The sequence below is a fragment of the Lepidochelys kempii genome, chromosome 17 (genome assembly GCF_965140285.1).
Source record: "Lepidochelys kempii isolate rLepKem1 chromosome 17, rLepKem1.hap1, whole genome shotgun sequence".
NCBI lineage: Eukaryota > Metazoa > Chordata > Testudines > Cheloniidae > Lepidochelys > Lepidochelys kempii.
In genome coordinates this window covers 6,950,540-6,967,675 of record NC_136396.1, presented here as the reverse complement: position 1 = coordinate 6,967,675, position 17,136 = coordinate 6,950,540, and the positions used below count along the sequence as shown (strand labels likewise).

At 38.1% G+C, this 17,136-nt stretch overlaps 1 protein-coding gene across 7 annotated transcripts in view; it reads right to left on the bottom strand.

Annotated features, from left to right (window-relative positions):
• Positions 1-11,398: 11,398 nt before the first annotated feature.
• Positions 11,399-17,136, bottom strand: part of USP32 (ubiquitin specific peptidase 32) — a 154,561-nt gene continuing 148,823 nt past the window's right edge. For all 7 annotated transcript variants that reach the window (XM_073315742.2, XM_073315739.2, XM_073315740.2 and 4 more), the window contains 3 exons: positions 16,165-16,592; positions 13,671-13,763; positions 11,399-13,131 (listed from right to left, as the gene is read on the bottom strand). In XM_073315742.2, coding sequence (XP_073171843.1) covers positions 12,958-13,131; positions 13,671-13,763; positions 16,165-16,592 — 695 coding nt within the window. In that variant the 3' untranslated portion in view covers positions 11,399-12,957. The remainder of the gene's footprint in view (positions 13,132-13,670; positions 13,764-16,164; positions 16,593-17,136) is intronic.

Genomic DNA, 17,136 nt, shown 5'->3' with positions numbered 1-17,136 from the left:
GTAGCAAGCAAGGTCTTGGAAAAAATTTTGAAGGAGAAAGTAGTTAAGGACAATGAGGTCAATGGTAATTGGGACAAAATACAACATGGTTTTACAAAAGGTAGATCGTGTCAAACCAACCTGACCTCCCTTCTTTGAGAAGATAACAGATTTTTTAGACAAAGGAAACACAGTGGATCTAATTTACCTCTATTTCAGTAAGGCATCTGATACGGTTCCACATGGGGAATTATTAGCTAAATTGGAAAAGGTGGGGATCAATATGAAAATTGAAAGATGGATAAGGAACTGGTTAAAGGCGAGACTACAGCGGGTCACACTGAAAAGTGAACCGTCAGGCTGGAAGGAGGTTACTAGTGGAGTTCCTCAGGGATCGGTTTTGGGACCAATCTTATTTAATCTTTTTATTACTGACCTTGGCACAAAAAGTGGGAATGTGCTATTAAAGTTTGCAGATGACACAAAGCTGGGAGGTATTGTCAATACAGAAAAGGACCGGGATATCATACAGGAAGATCTGGATGACCTTGTAAACTGGAGTAATAACAATAGGATGAAATTTAATAGTGAAAAGTGAAAGGTCATGCATTTAGGGATTAACAACAAGAATTTTTGTTATAAACTGGGGACACATCACTTGGAAGTAACAGAGGAGGAGAAGGACCTCGGAATATTGGTTGATCACAGGATGACTATGAGCCGCCAATGTGATATGGCCAGAAAAAAAGCTAATGCGGTCTTGGGATGCATCAGGTGAAGTATTTCCAGTAGAGATGGGGGGTGTTACAAGTCACAAGTTACAAGGCACTGGTGAGATCTCATCTGGAATACTGTGTGCAGTTCTGGTCTCCCATGTTTAAGAAAGATGAATTCAAACTGGAATAGGTACAGAGAAGGGCTACTTGGATGATCCGAGGAATGGAAAACCTGTCTTATGAAAGGAGACTCAAAGAGCTTGGCTTGTTTAGCCTAATCAAAAGAAGGCTGAGAGGAGATATGATTGCTCTCTAAATATATCAGAGGGATAAATACCAGAGAGGGAGAGGAATTATTTAAGCTCAGTACCAATGTGGACACAAGAAAAAATGGATATAAAGTGGCCATCAGGAAGTTTAGACTTGAAATTAGACAAAGGTTTCTAACCATCAGAGGAGTGAAGTTTTGGAAAAGCCTTTTAAGGAAGCAGTGGGGGCAAAAGACACATCTGGCTTCAAGACTAAGCTTGATAAGTTTATGGAGGGGATGGTATGATGGGATAGCCTAATTTTGGCAATTTATTGATCTTCAACTATTAGTGGTAGACATGCCCAATGGCCTGTGATGGGATGTTATATGGGGTGGGATCCGAGTTACTATAGAGAATTCTTTCCTGGGTGTCTGGCTGGTGAGTCTTGCCCACATGCTCAGGGTTTAGCTGATCGCCATATTTGGGGTCTAGAAGGAATTTTACTCCAGGGCAGATTGGCAGAGCCCTGGGGGTTTTTCACCTTCCTCTGCAGCGTGGGGCACAGGTCACTTGCTGGAGGATTCTCTGCACCTCGAAGTCTTTAAACCACGATTTGAGGACTTCAGTAGCTCAGACATAGGTTACAGGTTTGTTACAGGAGTGGGTGGGTGAGATTCTGTGGCCTGCATTGTGCAGGTCAGACTAGAGGATCATAATGGTCCCTTCTGACCTTAAAGTCTATGATTCTATGAAATGGTAGTGAACAGCCCATCATAAGTATGTACATTATTTACAAACATATACAAAGAATGCAGATTGTTTCCTTGGCTGAAAATTTGACTGTTCAGAACCAGAGAGGATGTTTTCTTAGCTTTCATCTACAAATAAAATCACTATTTATGTCTTTACTGTCATCTCTGTTAACCTACAATACCTAATTCTGCCTCTTTGCTAGTGCATATAATAGTCATTGCAGAAACAACGTTCATGCAGAGTGTTAAAAAACAAAACCACCAAAAGAAAAAACAAAACACACCACACTTCAGAGTGTGTAAAATCCTCAGGAAAACAGCTAATCCAGCTCATCTGAGAACTGACTATGCATCTATCTGCCATACACCTTCCAGAGCTGCAAGAGCAACAAGGACTTACGTAGACTAGCTCTGCTCATGACTCAGACTCCTTGCCTGTTGAAGTTTGTATTATATTGAACTCTATCTCTAGTTTTCTTGGGTAAAACTTAAGTATACCAAGCATTAAGTGCTTTGAGAATTGCCGTAGCTATTGAGAATGATTTAAATCCCTAATAAATACTTCTGGATCTTATTTTGGGGAGGAAAACATATTTAGAGGTATACTTTTTTTTAAAACAATAACTCCATTGTTTCATATTCCTTCAAATTTGGTCCCAAGACCCCACCCCATATTCTTCTGGTTATTGATAATCCTCATTACACATCCCCATGCCACTGCCAGTTTTCTTTGCCTCCTGTATCTTGTTGCGTAATCAAATCCCTGGAAGATTATGAAAGCAATCCTTCATTATTTCTCTAATTGGCGAACTCTATCTAAAAACATTATGTACTCCAAAGGCTACTTTTTCCCATGGTTCATATTTCACTAGTAGTAATTTAAATTAAAAATAAATAAAAGTAGAAAGATGGGTAAGGAATATAATACTCAGTGAGGTACCCTCAATCTCATCTTGGGCCACCAGCCAAGAATAGTTGGATCTGTGCAGTGACATGCTGCCAATGTTTTATCAAGGGGATCTTACAAAAATTCTCCTTGTGATAAATGTAATTTATTATGGGGATGCAAGTGTTTGCAGTAAATACTGGTGGGAGGCTGAGGGATTTAGTCTGCTTTTGTCCTTTAAACAGCAACACGTTGTTATAGTTACAACTGAGGAACAAGGAAAGACCACTTGGTAAACAAATGTCTATTAATTGTACTTGCTGGAAATGCTTATACTTTAAGTAAAAATATGTTGACTAGATTGAGAATGGAACACAATGATCAGTTTGTATCATTTGGCGGCGGGGGAGGGCAGTGCAAGCTTTCCCCATATCTTTTTTAAAAATGCTGATATGGTGCAATAAAATATTTGTATATGGACCAGGGGATAAGTGATCTCTGGCAGGGGTAATTTAGCAGTAAAGGCTAGATCCTTTCATTCAACTTTCTGTTCAGTTTGCTGGTGAAATTTTAACCAGGAATCACTTAACTCAGTGTGAAAGATGTTTAATTCAATACATTAAAACAGACAAGTCTGAGCAGCTGCAGCTATAACTACTGGAGGGAGAGACAAAGAAGTTATACCTACCTAGAAAGAAAGAGAGAGAGAGAGAGCACGCAAGCGCATGTGCGTGTAAGACAAAGAATCTTCTGCCCTCTCATGTAAACTGCTCACTCAGCAGTGGTTAGCTTTGCCTTATAAGCCCCATGAGGAATTGCTTGCTGGAGGTCATATGGAGGAACTATTGCATGTACAGTAGCTTTTTATACAGCATTAGTAGTGACATGTGATACAAGGCAGCAGCTGCTGATGTTACTGTAGCTGTTACTTCCTTAGGAGTAAAAATAGCATCAGACCAACCTTGCTCTTCACCTTGTCTCATTGTTCTTTTTTCACAAGCACGCTCCTTGGTTTATTTTAATGTCTGCTTAATTTGGCAGTGGAGGGGCTGGATCCTGTCTCTGGCATCAGAGCAAAGGCTTCCCCTCCCTCTTCTTCCCCACATCTTGAGAGCTGAGGCAGAAGGTTCTTCAGGTTTTCCTGTAGCCTCGTATTTAGAAGCCTCCATTTATTCATCATTGTTTCTCCACCACAACCCTACATTCACCTCTAATAGGAAAGAATGGATAACTCTTGTAGGCAAGCCATCACATAGACCAGCCAGTTAGGGGTGTTAAAAAAGTCAAAGGGTCATTTCTGTGTCACGTCTGAGCTCCTCTTAAACAAGGAAGGCCTGAGAATTTCTGTGTAACTGGTACAACCAACCCTCTCAATTTTTTTTTAAATATACACTTAAGATCTGCATGATGCCCTTTGCCTCTGCTATTCTTTTAACTTCAGACAGCAACCAGCACTGAATCCACCACCAGGTCACTTAAATCCTTTTCTATTCAGTTCCATTTGTTCTCTACCAATTCACTAGGCCCATAGTTACATAATTTAACTAGGGTGGAAGGAAATCAATGCAAAGGTTTTCCTGAATTAAACAGTTCTACTTCGGTTTATTTTAAGTGCTTTTCTGATATGTTGTAAGTGCCATGTAACCTCTCTTTCACTTTTTGAAGCTTTAGGAAAAATTTTGCCCATACCCTTGCAGAGGCCAAGTATGTGGGAAGATTTGTGAAAGGCCAGGAGTATCTCCTCCTTTCTTAGGACTCATTATTCAATGGACAAGCTGTCAAGCTTGAAGTACTTGGAATGGTATATAAAAAAGGACCCTAGGAGAGGAGAATCTGCCTGCTCATAAGATGGAACAAACTTTTGCAACACTTTGTTTTCTATAGAGGTGGAGGTTTGTGCACTGTAGAATTGGGTGAAATAACATGATGAAAACGACAACCTGGTTGTAGACTGAAAGCAGTGGGGGTGAGGACAACCAGGAATTGTCTGTTTATGTTGGCGTTCATAGCATATGCACTTTAACAACTGTAGCTCGTTAACCAGCTTGTTTGAACAATGCAAAAAAGGAACAAGAATGCACAAAATGTTTTATTGCGACAGTGCATGCAATATGTACTTCTCCCTCTCAATAAGTCTTAAAAACCTGCGTTGTAAGATATGACTCTTTCAAAGATTTATACTCTACTTTTTACTGCAAAGCCGTGTTCAGCTTCACCAAGTCTCAGTATAAATATTGTTATTCACCAATGGGCTGTCAGGGGCACTGTTGTAAACATTTAGTCATCATCATATAACTAAGATGTTCACAGCATATTTTACTACTCAGAAAAATACAAGTTATGATGTTTAAGGTGACTATGGGATGCTGTGTACTTTCCCATCCTTGTGAAAATGTGTTTGCCAAAAGTTCTAAACACAGAAGTAGGAGAATTCAGAGTAGAGGAAAGGAAAAAGGAAAAAAGATTTGAGAAAATAATAGGAAGGCTGGTTAAGGGAATTAGGGAGCTTAGCGTAGAGCAAGAAGGATGGAGACTTCTGTAAAATATGCAAAAGTTTAAATACTATAGAACTTCTATCAGAGGACTTCAAAGCACTTCAGAAAAATGAAGGAGTTAATTCTCCACATATGCCTGGAGTTGGCTGGTTAAGCTCACCTTTCTTAGTGAGAAAACAGGGCCTCAGAGGTAGCATGTTTTGCTCAAGGTCACACAGAAAGTCTGTTGTATAGCCAGGGAAAAAAACCAAATACCACTGTTCCCAGACCAGTGCTCTGGCCACTAGACCAGACATCCTCAACTTTTCCAGACGACTGTATCCTTTTCAGGAGACTGATTTGATTTGCGTACCCCCAAGTTTCACCTCACTTAAAATCTACTTGCTTACAAAATCAGACAAAAATAAAAAAGCATCACAGCACGCTATTACTGAAAAATTGCTGACTTTCTCATTTTTACCATATAATTATAAAGCAATTGGAATATTATGCTTACATTTCAGTGTATAGTATCTAGAGCAGTATAAACAAGTCATTGTATGAAATATTAGTTTGTACTGACCTTGAGACTGCTTTTTATGTAGCCTGTTGTAAAATCAGGCAAATATCTAGATGAGTTGATGAACCCCATGGAAGACCGCTGCATACCCCTGGGGGTACGTGTTCCCCTGGCTGTGAACCACTGCACTAGACCATCCTTCCTCATGATGAATTATTCTTATTCGTAAATGAAGGCAGAACAAGAAATAATGGGTTTATGCCACAGCAAAAAAATTGCAGTTTAAATATAATTTTAGAGGAAAATGTTAACTATAGACCTGGTGGGAAATGGAACAACTTGCCAAGAGTATGTGAAATCACCTTCTCTCTTTTTATATATCTATTTATGGACTTAAAAACAATTTGAGGTAATGAAATCAGTCCTGTCAGGATGCAGGTTGGATTAGATGAGCCACTAGGGACCTAGAAAACAGACACTGAAGTGATGTATGATTAAAAACACTAATGTTTATGGGAGGATGGACTTCTCAGTACAAAGCCAAAAGGTGACCATGATCACTCCCACTGTTTCTATCTTTTTATGGAGCACTCTATCCATTTGCAATTACTGTTAGATAGCATCATTATGCTTAAGTGTTAAAAAAAGCTGGCTGTCTATATATTATGCATTCAAAGTACACTCTGCCATGAAAAGTAAAGCAGTATTAATTAACCTTACTAAATAGAGTGCTGACTTTGATTTTCGTTTAACAAATAACAGATGACTAACTCAGCTGTATGTTGTTGGTTTTTTAATAGTGTAACACGAGCAGAGCCAAAATCACACAGAGCCTCATGCAGTTTTTAAGCATCTGGGGTGAGACTTGTGATAGCAGACCTATTTTCAAACTACATGCCAAATTCCTTAATTGGAGGATCAGAAAACACGGTATGAGCGATGTAAAAAGTTATAAAAGGTGTAACACTCAGGACTGGGAATCTGTTTACAAAGCCAAAAAGAAAGAAGACAAATAGATTGTCAGAGTCCAAAAAACACAGTGTCTTTGGGTCTAAATTCTACTGTAATTTATTCTACTATAAATAAGACAATTGCTACCATCAGTGAAGTAAACACTGGATTTACACTGGTGTAACAAAGGATATGGCTCTATCCCCCCCTGCTCCCCTGTCCCCCCCCACAAAATACCGTCATCGCAAATGAGAGGAGCTTGTTAAATTCTTTCCAGATGGACACTTAAGTCCTCCCTCACACCATTGTTCAGACACTCTTCAGTGGGAGGATCAAACACCACCACCATATGAGGTAGGAGATTCACTTATGAACAGATTTAGAAATGACCAAAGGCAAAATACATTAAAACATGTTAAAATATTATACTTAAGAATAACTCGTTCAGTCACCATAATAGAGCAGGGAAGCAGCTTGAAAGGAATTAATACTGAACAGAGGGAAATTTATACTGCCCAACACCAATGCATGCCTGCAAACTTGAATTAACAGTCCTGCAGATAACAGCAGACATGCCATATAAGTGGACTAGATGTGTCATTCGAGTAAACTTTGCATAACAAAATGATTGTAGTGAATCTCTTCTAATTCAACTGAAAAGTGCTCTTTACTTGGGGTGTGAATAAGTAGATTCTAGTTACTATACTGGGGTTTCATTTTAATTTTTTCCCTAGAAAATTAAGTTGGAAGAAGTTTAGATTTTTTGATATTTTAATAGACTTTTACTTTTGTGATTTTAATGTTTTTAAATGTCCATTTTACCAATGCAAGTTATATTCACACTCAAATTGTTATAGATTTGCTTTTGCCACAAAATAATTCTCTCATTGCTAAAAATGTATAGGCAATGGTATGTAAACATACCTACACTATCCTCAGATTGATTCCCAGTAGATACCTTCTTTGTATGGGTAAATTCAGCAACAAGTGATAGTTTATAAAGCTATTCACTTTAACTTCCAGGTGCAAGTGATCAAACTGGATTCTTCACTGGGATACCGTGAGAATTAGTTAATCGCACTGAAGTTATAAAACACCGCTTAAGTCTTAAGTAGTACTAATGATATAAGATTTTTCTTAACGTATATTTTCTGATTGACTGGTAGGGAGTACCCATCAATCACATCTGAATCAGCCAATTCTCTCTGCAAAAGAGTTCCAAACTTTTTAGCAGCTCACAAAGTACTTCTGTCTTCAGGAAACTTAATGATTATTATTCACGTGCCAGCAATGTGCTTGGAATTGTACAAGACACAGCATAAGATACTCTTTTCTCTTGCAGTCTACAGCCGAGCCCTACTTTGGAATTTGTTAGTGTGGATCACGTTATTCAAGGGGACTCCACAGAAGAGATCTGATGCAGGATTCAGGCCTAAAAAATACACAGACGACAGGCTGTACTGGAAAACTCAGAGTAGGAAATAATTTGATATTATAAATGTTAATGCACTTGTGGACATCATATGAAATGAGATAGTATCTATATTTAAAGATACCAAATTACTACTTTAGGTATCCTGCTAGTTAGAAGATTAGTAGATAATAAATCAAGTACTTAATCCTTTGGAATGGTGGCACAGGGATCTCAAACTCAATTTAAAAGGGGTCCCTGTGTGGGGAGAGCGCCTGGGGACGGCAGGTGGGGCCAAGGGAGAGACCTGGCCGCAAAACTGCTGGAGCCCCGCAGGCCACATTGGGGAGGTTTGCGGGCCGCAGATGGCCCACAGGCTGGGAGTTTGAGACCTCCTTTACCACTATGGCATTTCACTACTAAAAACTCATGGGGGAGGGGAAATATTTCAAGAATTTCTATCTGACTAAAGGACTAAAAAATGCTTTAATTTAAGGCAACTTTAAGATGGAACCTCAGTAGTTACTTTCTCTGCATGCCAAGAACACGAAAGCATCACAACTTTCCAAACTGATAATTCTCTCAAATGCTAGTTGTCTCAGCTTTTTTATCTTTCCTAGAGGAAATGTCATATGAAAGTAAGAAAATAAAATGAAACATGCAAACCAAAGCAATTGTGTGAAAATTTAATCCTCAAGCAAGTAGGAAAGAGATGCTGGTGTTTTCAAGAAAAAATAGAAAACTTTAAACACTGCCGTTTGAATATCATTGAATTAATGCCTTTATTAGTGACGGTGCCCTTGATTTTAATGGCCAGTTGCAATATCTGTAACAAGTTTCAGTTTTAATGATTAGTTAGACTTTATAGGTTTAACTGGGGAGTCTGAGGTGATTGAAACCCATGGTGCCTGCAGCCGTATACATGGTGCATACAACTGGCAAGCAGGGCCACCAGAGACAGGGAGGGCGAGGGGAGGGTGGGGTAAGGGGCAATTTGCCCCGGGCCTTCCATCAGAGAGAGCCCACAAACCAAGTAGCATCGTGACCTGATGCACGGAGTGACAACCCCTGAGCAGTAGGTCACAATGCTGCTCACTCGAATTTGCCCCATCTGCCCTCTCCATCTATGGAGTGGCAGACAGGCCAAACCTGAGCATCACTGCGACCCTGTGCACAAAATCACAAAGCCCAGGGTGGGGAGCCGGGCTTGGCCCTGTGGGACAGCAGCCACCGCTGTAGGGTGTGCGAGAGGTGGGCTCACTCTCCAGTCCAGGGGAGTGGAGCGTGGTCCAGACTTGTTGGGGGAGGCACTGCATCCAGTGGCTGCACTGAGGATGGTTCCACAGGGATTGGCGATGATGCCTGGGATCTCTCTGGCCCACATGGTACACGTGTGGACCATGTGAAAGATTTCTGGGGGGGCATCCCTGATTGAAACTAGGACCTCTTGCATTGTATCATTAGTCTGTCTTACTTGAGCTAACGGACTAAGTTCCCTAGCTGAAAGCTGTAGCAGACTCATCTGCTTATGCAAACCAGACTCTAGAGAGGGACAAAGACCCATACAGAAGCAATGTGTGAACACTTAAGAAATGTGTTTCTTGGCACATTAATATGAGATGTCATGACAATTTTTTCACCTGATTCTCTTCTTGCTTTTGCATGTCATACCATGATGGCCCCTTCCACATGAAGGAAATGGGTACTTCACACTCTCTGAAGTGCATTCTTTTATCAATCACATGAAAGAAGTAATCAGATCAACACTTGAAACTGAAAGCAAATTGATATACATCATTTATTTCAAATTGTACCATTAACATGAAAAATCTTAACTTCAGCAGTTCTGTTTTTCTCTTTGGGGTGGCAACTAGCTTTGAGAAAGAAATAGAAGGCAGAAGATTTTTTTGTAACAGGTAACGTAAACTTGTTACTGTCTCAAGTGAAATTTCTGTAAACAGAAGGATTATTTCCCTTTCTTATTCTTATTTAAAATTCTGGGTGAAAAAAGGCCACGCTGAAAATCCTGACAATGTAGTATTTGGAATTTTGGTTTCTGGAATAAACTGCTTTTATTTGCACCCAGGAAAAACAGCAGTAGTCAACACTGCCACCCTGTGGTTTTGAGCTCCATTGCACTGTTATACTTTCCATTTAAAAAAACAAGGACAGGTCAAATTATTAAGTTTTGTGAAAAAGATTTTATGAAAACTTGAACTGACAAAACTTTGCACTATTTTATTAAAATTCCATTCATTCTAAAACCAAGATTTTCAGCATGAACATTTCCCAACTTCAGGGGCAACCCAAACATCACAATATTGTGCTAGCTGCATGAGAACCTAAAAGTGACGTGACTAGAAACTATTAAATCTATTTTCATTGTCCAAAGTTGCAAGAAATGCAAAAAGATGACAGAAAATTAGTTTTTTAATATTTTCACGTTAATAGGATAAGGTATGATTTGTAAGATAGGTATGGAAATTTACTTCTTAAAAATACTGTTAACCTGACACATTCAGAAAATAAAAGGGACATTGTTAGATTAAAATAATCCAAAGTAATTAAAAGCAATTGTTAAAAATAAATGTAGAGAGAACGTTGTTAGCTCATTTAAACAGGCGCAATAGCAATACCGCAAAGAATTTATAACATACTTACTCAAGCCATTCAATCCTTTGGGTCCAAAAACATATAGAAACTCTCTGAAAAAAAGTACTGAAACTTGAGAGTAGAAAAAAACAAACTTTTGCATTAAAAATTAACTTTGACATAAAAAAATTATGACACTTGAGCTGCATCCACAGTTTTTAATTTGTCTGAATAATATAGTTACAGATAAACAAGTTCACTCCATATACAATTACTGATACATTTTTATACAGTTCATATTCCAATACATCAACACTTTTATTTACATGGTATTTATGTACATTAACATCTTTCTAAAGTCAGTGCATTGTCAATAAGTTTTATACAATAATTTACAAAGTGAATGTAGTTAACTTAATAAATTTCCTGCTAATTCATGAATTAATTTAATTAAAAAAAATAATTACAACCAATGTAACAAACACAGAAGATCAAATAACATTAGTAGATTGTGCTACCTGCTTAAATAAAACCTTTTTAAGTAAATAATTTGAAAATCTTTCAATTTTCATGGAGTTTGGCTAGGGAGATATAGACAAATGTGATCACAAAATTCCAAAATGAGAAATTCCACAATTCATAACATTTGCTTTTCTTCAACCTCACTGTTTAGACCACTCTAAAGATAAAAGAACACACAAAATAGGGCTCGACACCTTAGGTCAAAGACAATACTTATTTTGAAACTGATCAATCCTTACAACTTCCATTTAAGATTGGGGAGGGGGGGTTGCCTGAGTAAAGACAGCACGATCAACTTTATATAGTTTCTTAAATGGATAAAAACAGACCCTTTCTGAAAAGTGTATACTTCCTAGTTGATTTGGCATTGTTGTAGAACACACTGAAAGGAGGTTGAATATTAACTAATTTTACAGATCTACAATGTAAATTTAATCAGTAATTATGCCAAGTCTAAAGAGGGATGCTTAAGGAAATGAATGATAAAATTACTAACTTGCTGAGGCTCAGTTGAAGAAAAGGCTGAAAAAAGAGTAAAACATTTACCTCAATTCAGATATGCTAACAATTTAACACGGCTAAAATACTAAAAGAAATGCCTACTCATAAATAACCTTTTTTCCAGTCTTGAACAAGCCCCAACCATCCTGCATTCCTTGCTCAAGCCAAAGCCCCACTGACTTAAAAGGGAGTTTTGGATGGGCAAGGAAAGCAGAATCTAGCCAGTGAGTAATAAAATGAATGCCAAGTAGTAGCAAATTTGTTGACTAATGCTGTTAAAAAGTGGGTTTTTTCAAAAACCCTGCAAATTAATCCCTAGCCTGTTACAGTAAGAAAATGTGAAAATGCAAACCAATTAAGAAACCAAACCCAGTTTAAATTATTAAATGAACAAAAATCCTTCTTGCCTCTTAACATAACTACCTGACAACCATCATTTCTGACGTTTGTTTTAAAAGACATAGTAGATAACGGTGACATCCATTCACTCTGGAGACCTTACAGCATCAAAAACGAACAATGCTTCTGAATTGTACTGGTATGAATTTTTTTTAAAAAGTGCAAAATTTAAAAGCAACACTAGTAATGAAACATAACACCTGTCCTTCCATGAGTTGGGAGCACTTTGTGCAAAGTGCACATTCAGACACAATGCATATAACCACAGATATTTTTTCTGAGACTTTTCAGTATATAAAAGACAGGATTCCTCAGGCCAGACAGCCATTCCTGAAATTTGCTGATTTGCACAACCAACATGTGGAGAAAACAAAAGTATAATAAACCATTCAAGTGCAGAAATCAATCTGCGCTCAAATTATGATTTGGTTGCGCTCCCAACACATTGAAAGCAACAATACACATAAATAGTGGCAAAAATGGAAAAATTCCATAACCATTTTGTAAGCTTTGTGCACTTTTCATTTTCTTGCTTTCCCTGTTTTGCCAATAAAATGGGATGAAACTTCAGGAAAAAGGAGGTAGCAATATCGTGTTGTCAACAGACAACACTACAATTTTTTCCCATCATCTTGAATCGAAGGAGAACCTTAGGATTTTGTTAGAATAATTGGTAAACGCTACACTACTCTGTTTAGCTCTTATTTGGACTATTTCATTTAGCTCTTATTTGGTCCTCGTTGGCTTTCATCAAACCATGTTATTTAAAGGCCAATGGCAGTTTTAATCTGATGTCTAACATCAGAATTGTTTAGAGCATGTAGTGAGATATTAGAACAAAAACAACGTTTATATTAACTGCTATCTAATTAGATTTTTCTTGTTGTGCTTTCTGACCACAGAATAAGACAACTGACATTTAGCTTGTTCACTTCAACAACACTGTAGCCAAATGTAAGTTTCATCCTGCATGCTCTCAAACGGTCCATGGAAGATCACTTGTTTACTGTAAAACACAGTACTTTTTATAATCAGACTCAAAATCTTCATCCATGCTGCTTGTGTCTGCCATCTTTTTGCCATCTATCTTTGGCAAAAACTGCGCATAGTCTACCCCCTGCTGCTCGTAGAAAAGAATGTAGGCAGAGTCGGTGTCAATTTCATCAGGATGTAATTCCTGGAAAGCAGAACAAACATTTACTAAAACTTGCACTTGTACCATTGTGCTACCATCACTGAATTTAAATATATGCATTTACTGTAGAAACAATCATTTTAAACGGACAGTTAGAACAAGAACAGTCACATTTTCTCCATCTGCCTTACTTTATCAGGCGAAATTATTTACCTGAAAGTGAGAGATGACTTTTATAATGATAATAATAAATGCAATTACTTAGAAAATATTCAAACCACAGTTATCCAGTAGCTTCAACTCAAAATGTCTAGCACAAGTGACAACATTTATTTTGTCTAGATTGTTATTGGGCAACATTTTCATTTTGGTTCAAAATCATCAAGTATGTTTCCTTACTCTGTTAGCAGCTGATATGCAAATTTTAATGTTAAAAGTTTTCCAAGTGCAATTTCAGGTCACCATTTTAATGTTCATATGTTACGTTTTTCAAGCTATTCATATTTCTAAACAAACAGTTCACATAAAATTGGGTTTTAGCCCCAACCCAAACTAATCTTTAATGAAAATGAAATATTTACCTTACAGCTGCTGTCATTGTAACAGTACCACTTGTTATTTGGGTTTTTGGCATAAGTGACATAATGACCTCCTCCCATAATTCCTGAATGGCACTAAAAAAAAGATTTTTTTGAATTAAAAATATATCATTCATTGAGATTGAAACCAATCTGCTTTCTGTCACTGAGTGGCAATGGTTCAAGACATCCCTTGAAATCAACAGATCCTAAAATGCTCATCTACTGAATGCTTCAATGTTACAGGCTCTACTTGATCAAAGCTCTTTCCTCATGTCAATGCAATCTAGAGCAAGTTCTAGCTACAGTCTACCTAGGACATACCCAATTGCGTTATTCAAGGGGATGAAAGGTATGTCATGGATGATCTTCTGGCAGTTCCAGCTCAACCTGGCCAAACTCAATTAAATTTCTCCCTCACACCCTTCTCCTGCATTCATCTTTTTCCGTTATTATACCACCACCATTTTCCCCCATCCCTTTTATCTTTGAAATCATCTAATTCCTTTCCCTATCCATGTGTTAACAATTCATTATCTTCTACAATATCAAGTAAGTTGGATTCTTAATTTGTCACCACAACTAAAAAATAAAACCCCCCACACTTTTCACATCCTAGTCATCCTGTCCCTTGCTTTCTTGCAACCACTCTTCTCTGGCCTCCCTGGTGCCTACATCTCTGCTTCAGCATGTTTAAAACGCTGCTGCAAAGATTATTGTCCTTGCCTGTTGCTCTCACCACATCATTTCCCTCTTTGAACCACACCATTGGCTACTCCTCACCTACCATATCGTGTTTGAATTTCTCATCCCTTACGCATCTCCAGTAACAATGCCAACCTCAGTGTCCCCCTGGTGTTTCTCTCACTGCTCCCCCACCATATTTATCTTCCTCGGTGTTGCACCATATGCTTAGAACAACCTCTCAACAACCTCTCAAATGCAGAGTGTCAAGCTCCCCCTCTCTCTGTGACATTTGTGGGAATCTTGCTGTACAACTTATGAATTCTGGTTGATATTGTAAAGTTATTATGAAATTGCTGTATCATGAAATGCCTCTCTCTCGCTGACAAGGTGTTAAGCATGTGTCCCCAACCCCCCAAGACCAGGCACAATGGTGAACTCAGTGACTGCCTGGACTTCATTTGGACTCTGGAGGCTTAAAACATATGGGATCCCTTCACAACAGTTTGGCAAGTGTCCAGCAGGGCAAGTGTGTCTAGACCTGACAGTCAAACCTTTCCCAAACATTCACTTCTTCTGAGAGGTCTACGAATACTCGTTAGTCAATTAAATGCCTTCTCCATTCAAACTCAGTAAGAGAGAATATAGTGAGAAGGGAGAAATTTAAATAAAATCAAACAGCTGTATCATATGTGCACAATGGTCATCAATAACCAGTTAATCTAGTCACTATCTGCCCCCTTCATTAGGAAAGTGCGTTTAGATGTTGTATTCGTAAGTATTAATAATGGTAAGAAATTAATGAGTTTTGGTATTTTCCAGACTGTCAGACAAATAAATATTCAATATGTCTGTACCTGTCTACAAACATAATCCTCAAACATTAATTTGGCAGGCCAGTATCTGGGAAGCATTTTGAGAAAGTAAAGCTTTATGTAAATGATACTTTAATCACTAACTCTAGGAACAGGTGAGAATCTAAATCTGGCAAAAAAGTCAGGTTAGATATAAGGATACATTTAACAATATGAACAATTATGAAATAGAATATACTTAAGGAAGACAGCTTAGTCCCCATTATTAATAATCTTCAAAAAAAGATTAGAAAAGTTCCCAGTGGACTCAGAGCAAAGAAAGATCTTATTTGACACAGGAAGTGGGAATAGGTAACCTGAAAAGTCTCTTCCAATCCTAACTTCTTATGGACTGTGCTGTATTTCACATATTTTTGAATATCTGGGCTTGGCAAAGCTCACATGCTCAGGATTTAATTCATCACTGTGGGGGGGGGGGGGGGGGGGGAAATCAGAAATAATTTTCTCCCAGTCCAGATTAGCAGTGACTTTGCTTTTCTCTGTAGTGTGGAATAAAGGTTGCTTGCCAGGATTATTTAGATAAATCTCACAAACAGTTCCCTGCCATTGTAGGGTCCTCAGGCATTGATGTACCTGTTCTCTGCCTGAGGCACACAATTTCAATTGTTGGGTGTAGTGTGAAGGTGGTGGTGGCGGCCCTGTAATACACAGGTCAGGGCTGATGATCTGGCAGTCCCCCTCTGGCGATCCCTCTCTGGCTTTAAACTCTATGACTGACAGATACTCAAGCAGAAAAGCACTGTGCAGAGACTAACTTTTCAGTTATATTCAGCTTTATGGTAAACTGAATTTACTGGAGGATAACTCCATTTACCTCTTCTTTTTGTTATTCTTCTCAAGGACAAATGTTTACTTCATGTGTATTGCACGTGAAATTCTAAACTTAACAACAAAATTGCAGTTTAAGCATATTTTACTTATATAAAATGTCAACTTACCGAAATGGCATATAGATTGTAAATAGGGTTAACACAGACTTCTCTTTGGTCATCTGTCATATCTTCCTCACTGTGGTTATCAATCACACCATTGATACTGCCATTACTATATGCATTCTGCTCACAAACGTATCCATTGGCTAAAGTCATCTCGTCCTGAAAAATGAATAATTCACTCTGGCTACCACCCAAAATGTGTCCTTTGCTAATGGCATCTCCTTGGTCAGAAGTAAATTTCTGTTCCTGGTCAGTACCATTCTCTTTACTTGCATCCAAATTTTCTTTGCTATTTGATAGTTTGTTTTTACCTATCTGTGGTAGCCGCAGCCGCCCTTTACCTCTTCCTAAAGTCCTTGGGCTATTATTTGGGCTACTGTTTTTACTTGAAGGACAGCTAGTTCCACTTTTCCTCCCTGGTGATGGAGATGCTGTAAAAGAAAGAAGTTAAAACCTTTTAAGGTAAGCAAGCTGAAAGCCTAGATTTTTCAATATAAGATTTCTTCCAATAACCAGAGACACTAATGAACAAAACTTTTGGGATGGATAACTTCTTTTTTTAAGCGACCAATGCATAGTTTATAGTTAGGACTACAGATTGCAACTATTAATTTTACGTGGATTAGTTGGCAGATCTTGCTATGCAAAAAGAGGTCAATTACTCCCCGCCCCACAAATCTGCAATGGCACATATAGCAGTTGAATAACTTCAAGCCGCAGAAAATTTGAAATGCCAATATATACCAACCCTGAATAACTCAACTTCTTATTAATGAATGCTGTAATAGGCTTACAATGGAAGACAGTGGCAGAAATCAACGTTTCAGAATAAACTTAACTTCTGAATCAATAGAACACAAATAACCTCACTTTTACAATGAGTACACTATTCAATTGGCTTGTATTTTATAAGTTCAAGGGTAAAGATGATTTTGAAGAAAGAACTACCATACGTCTTGCTATAGGTCAATAATC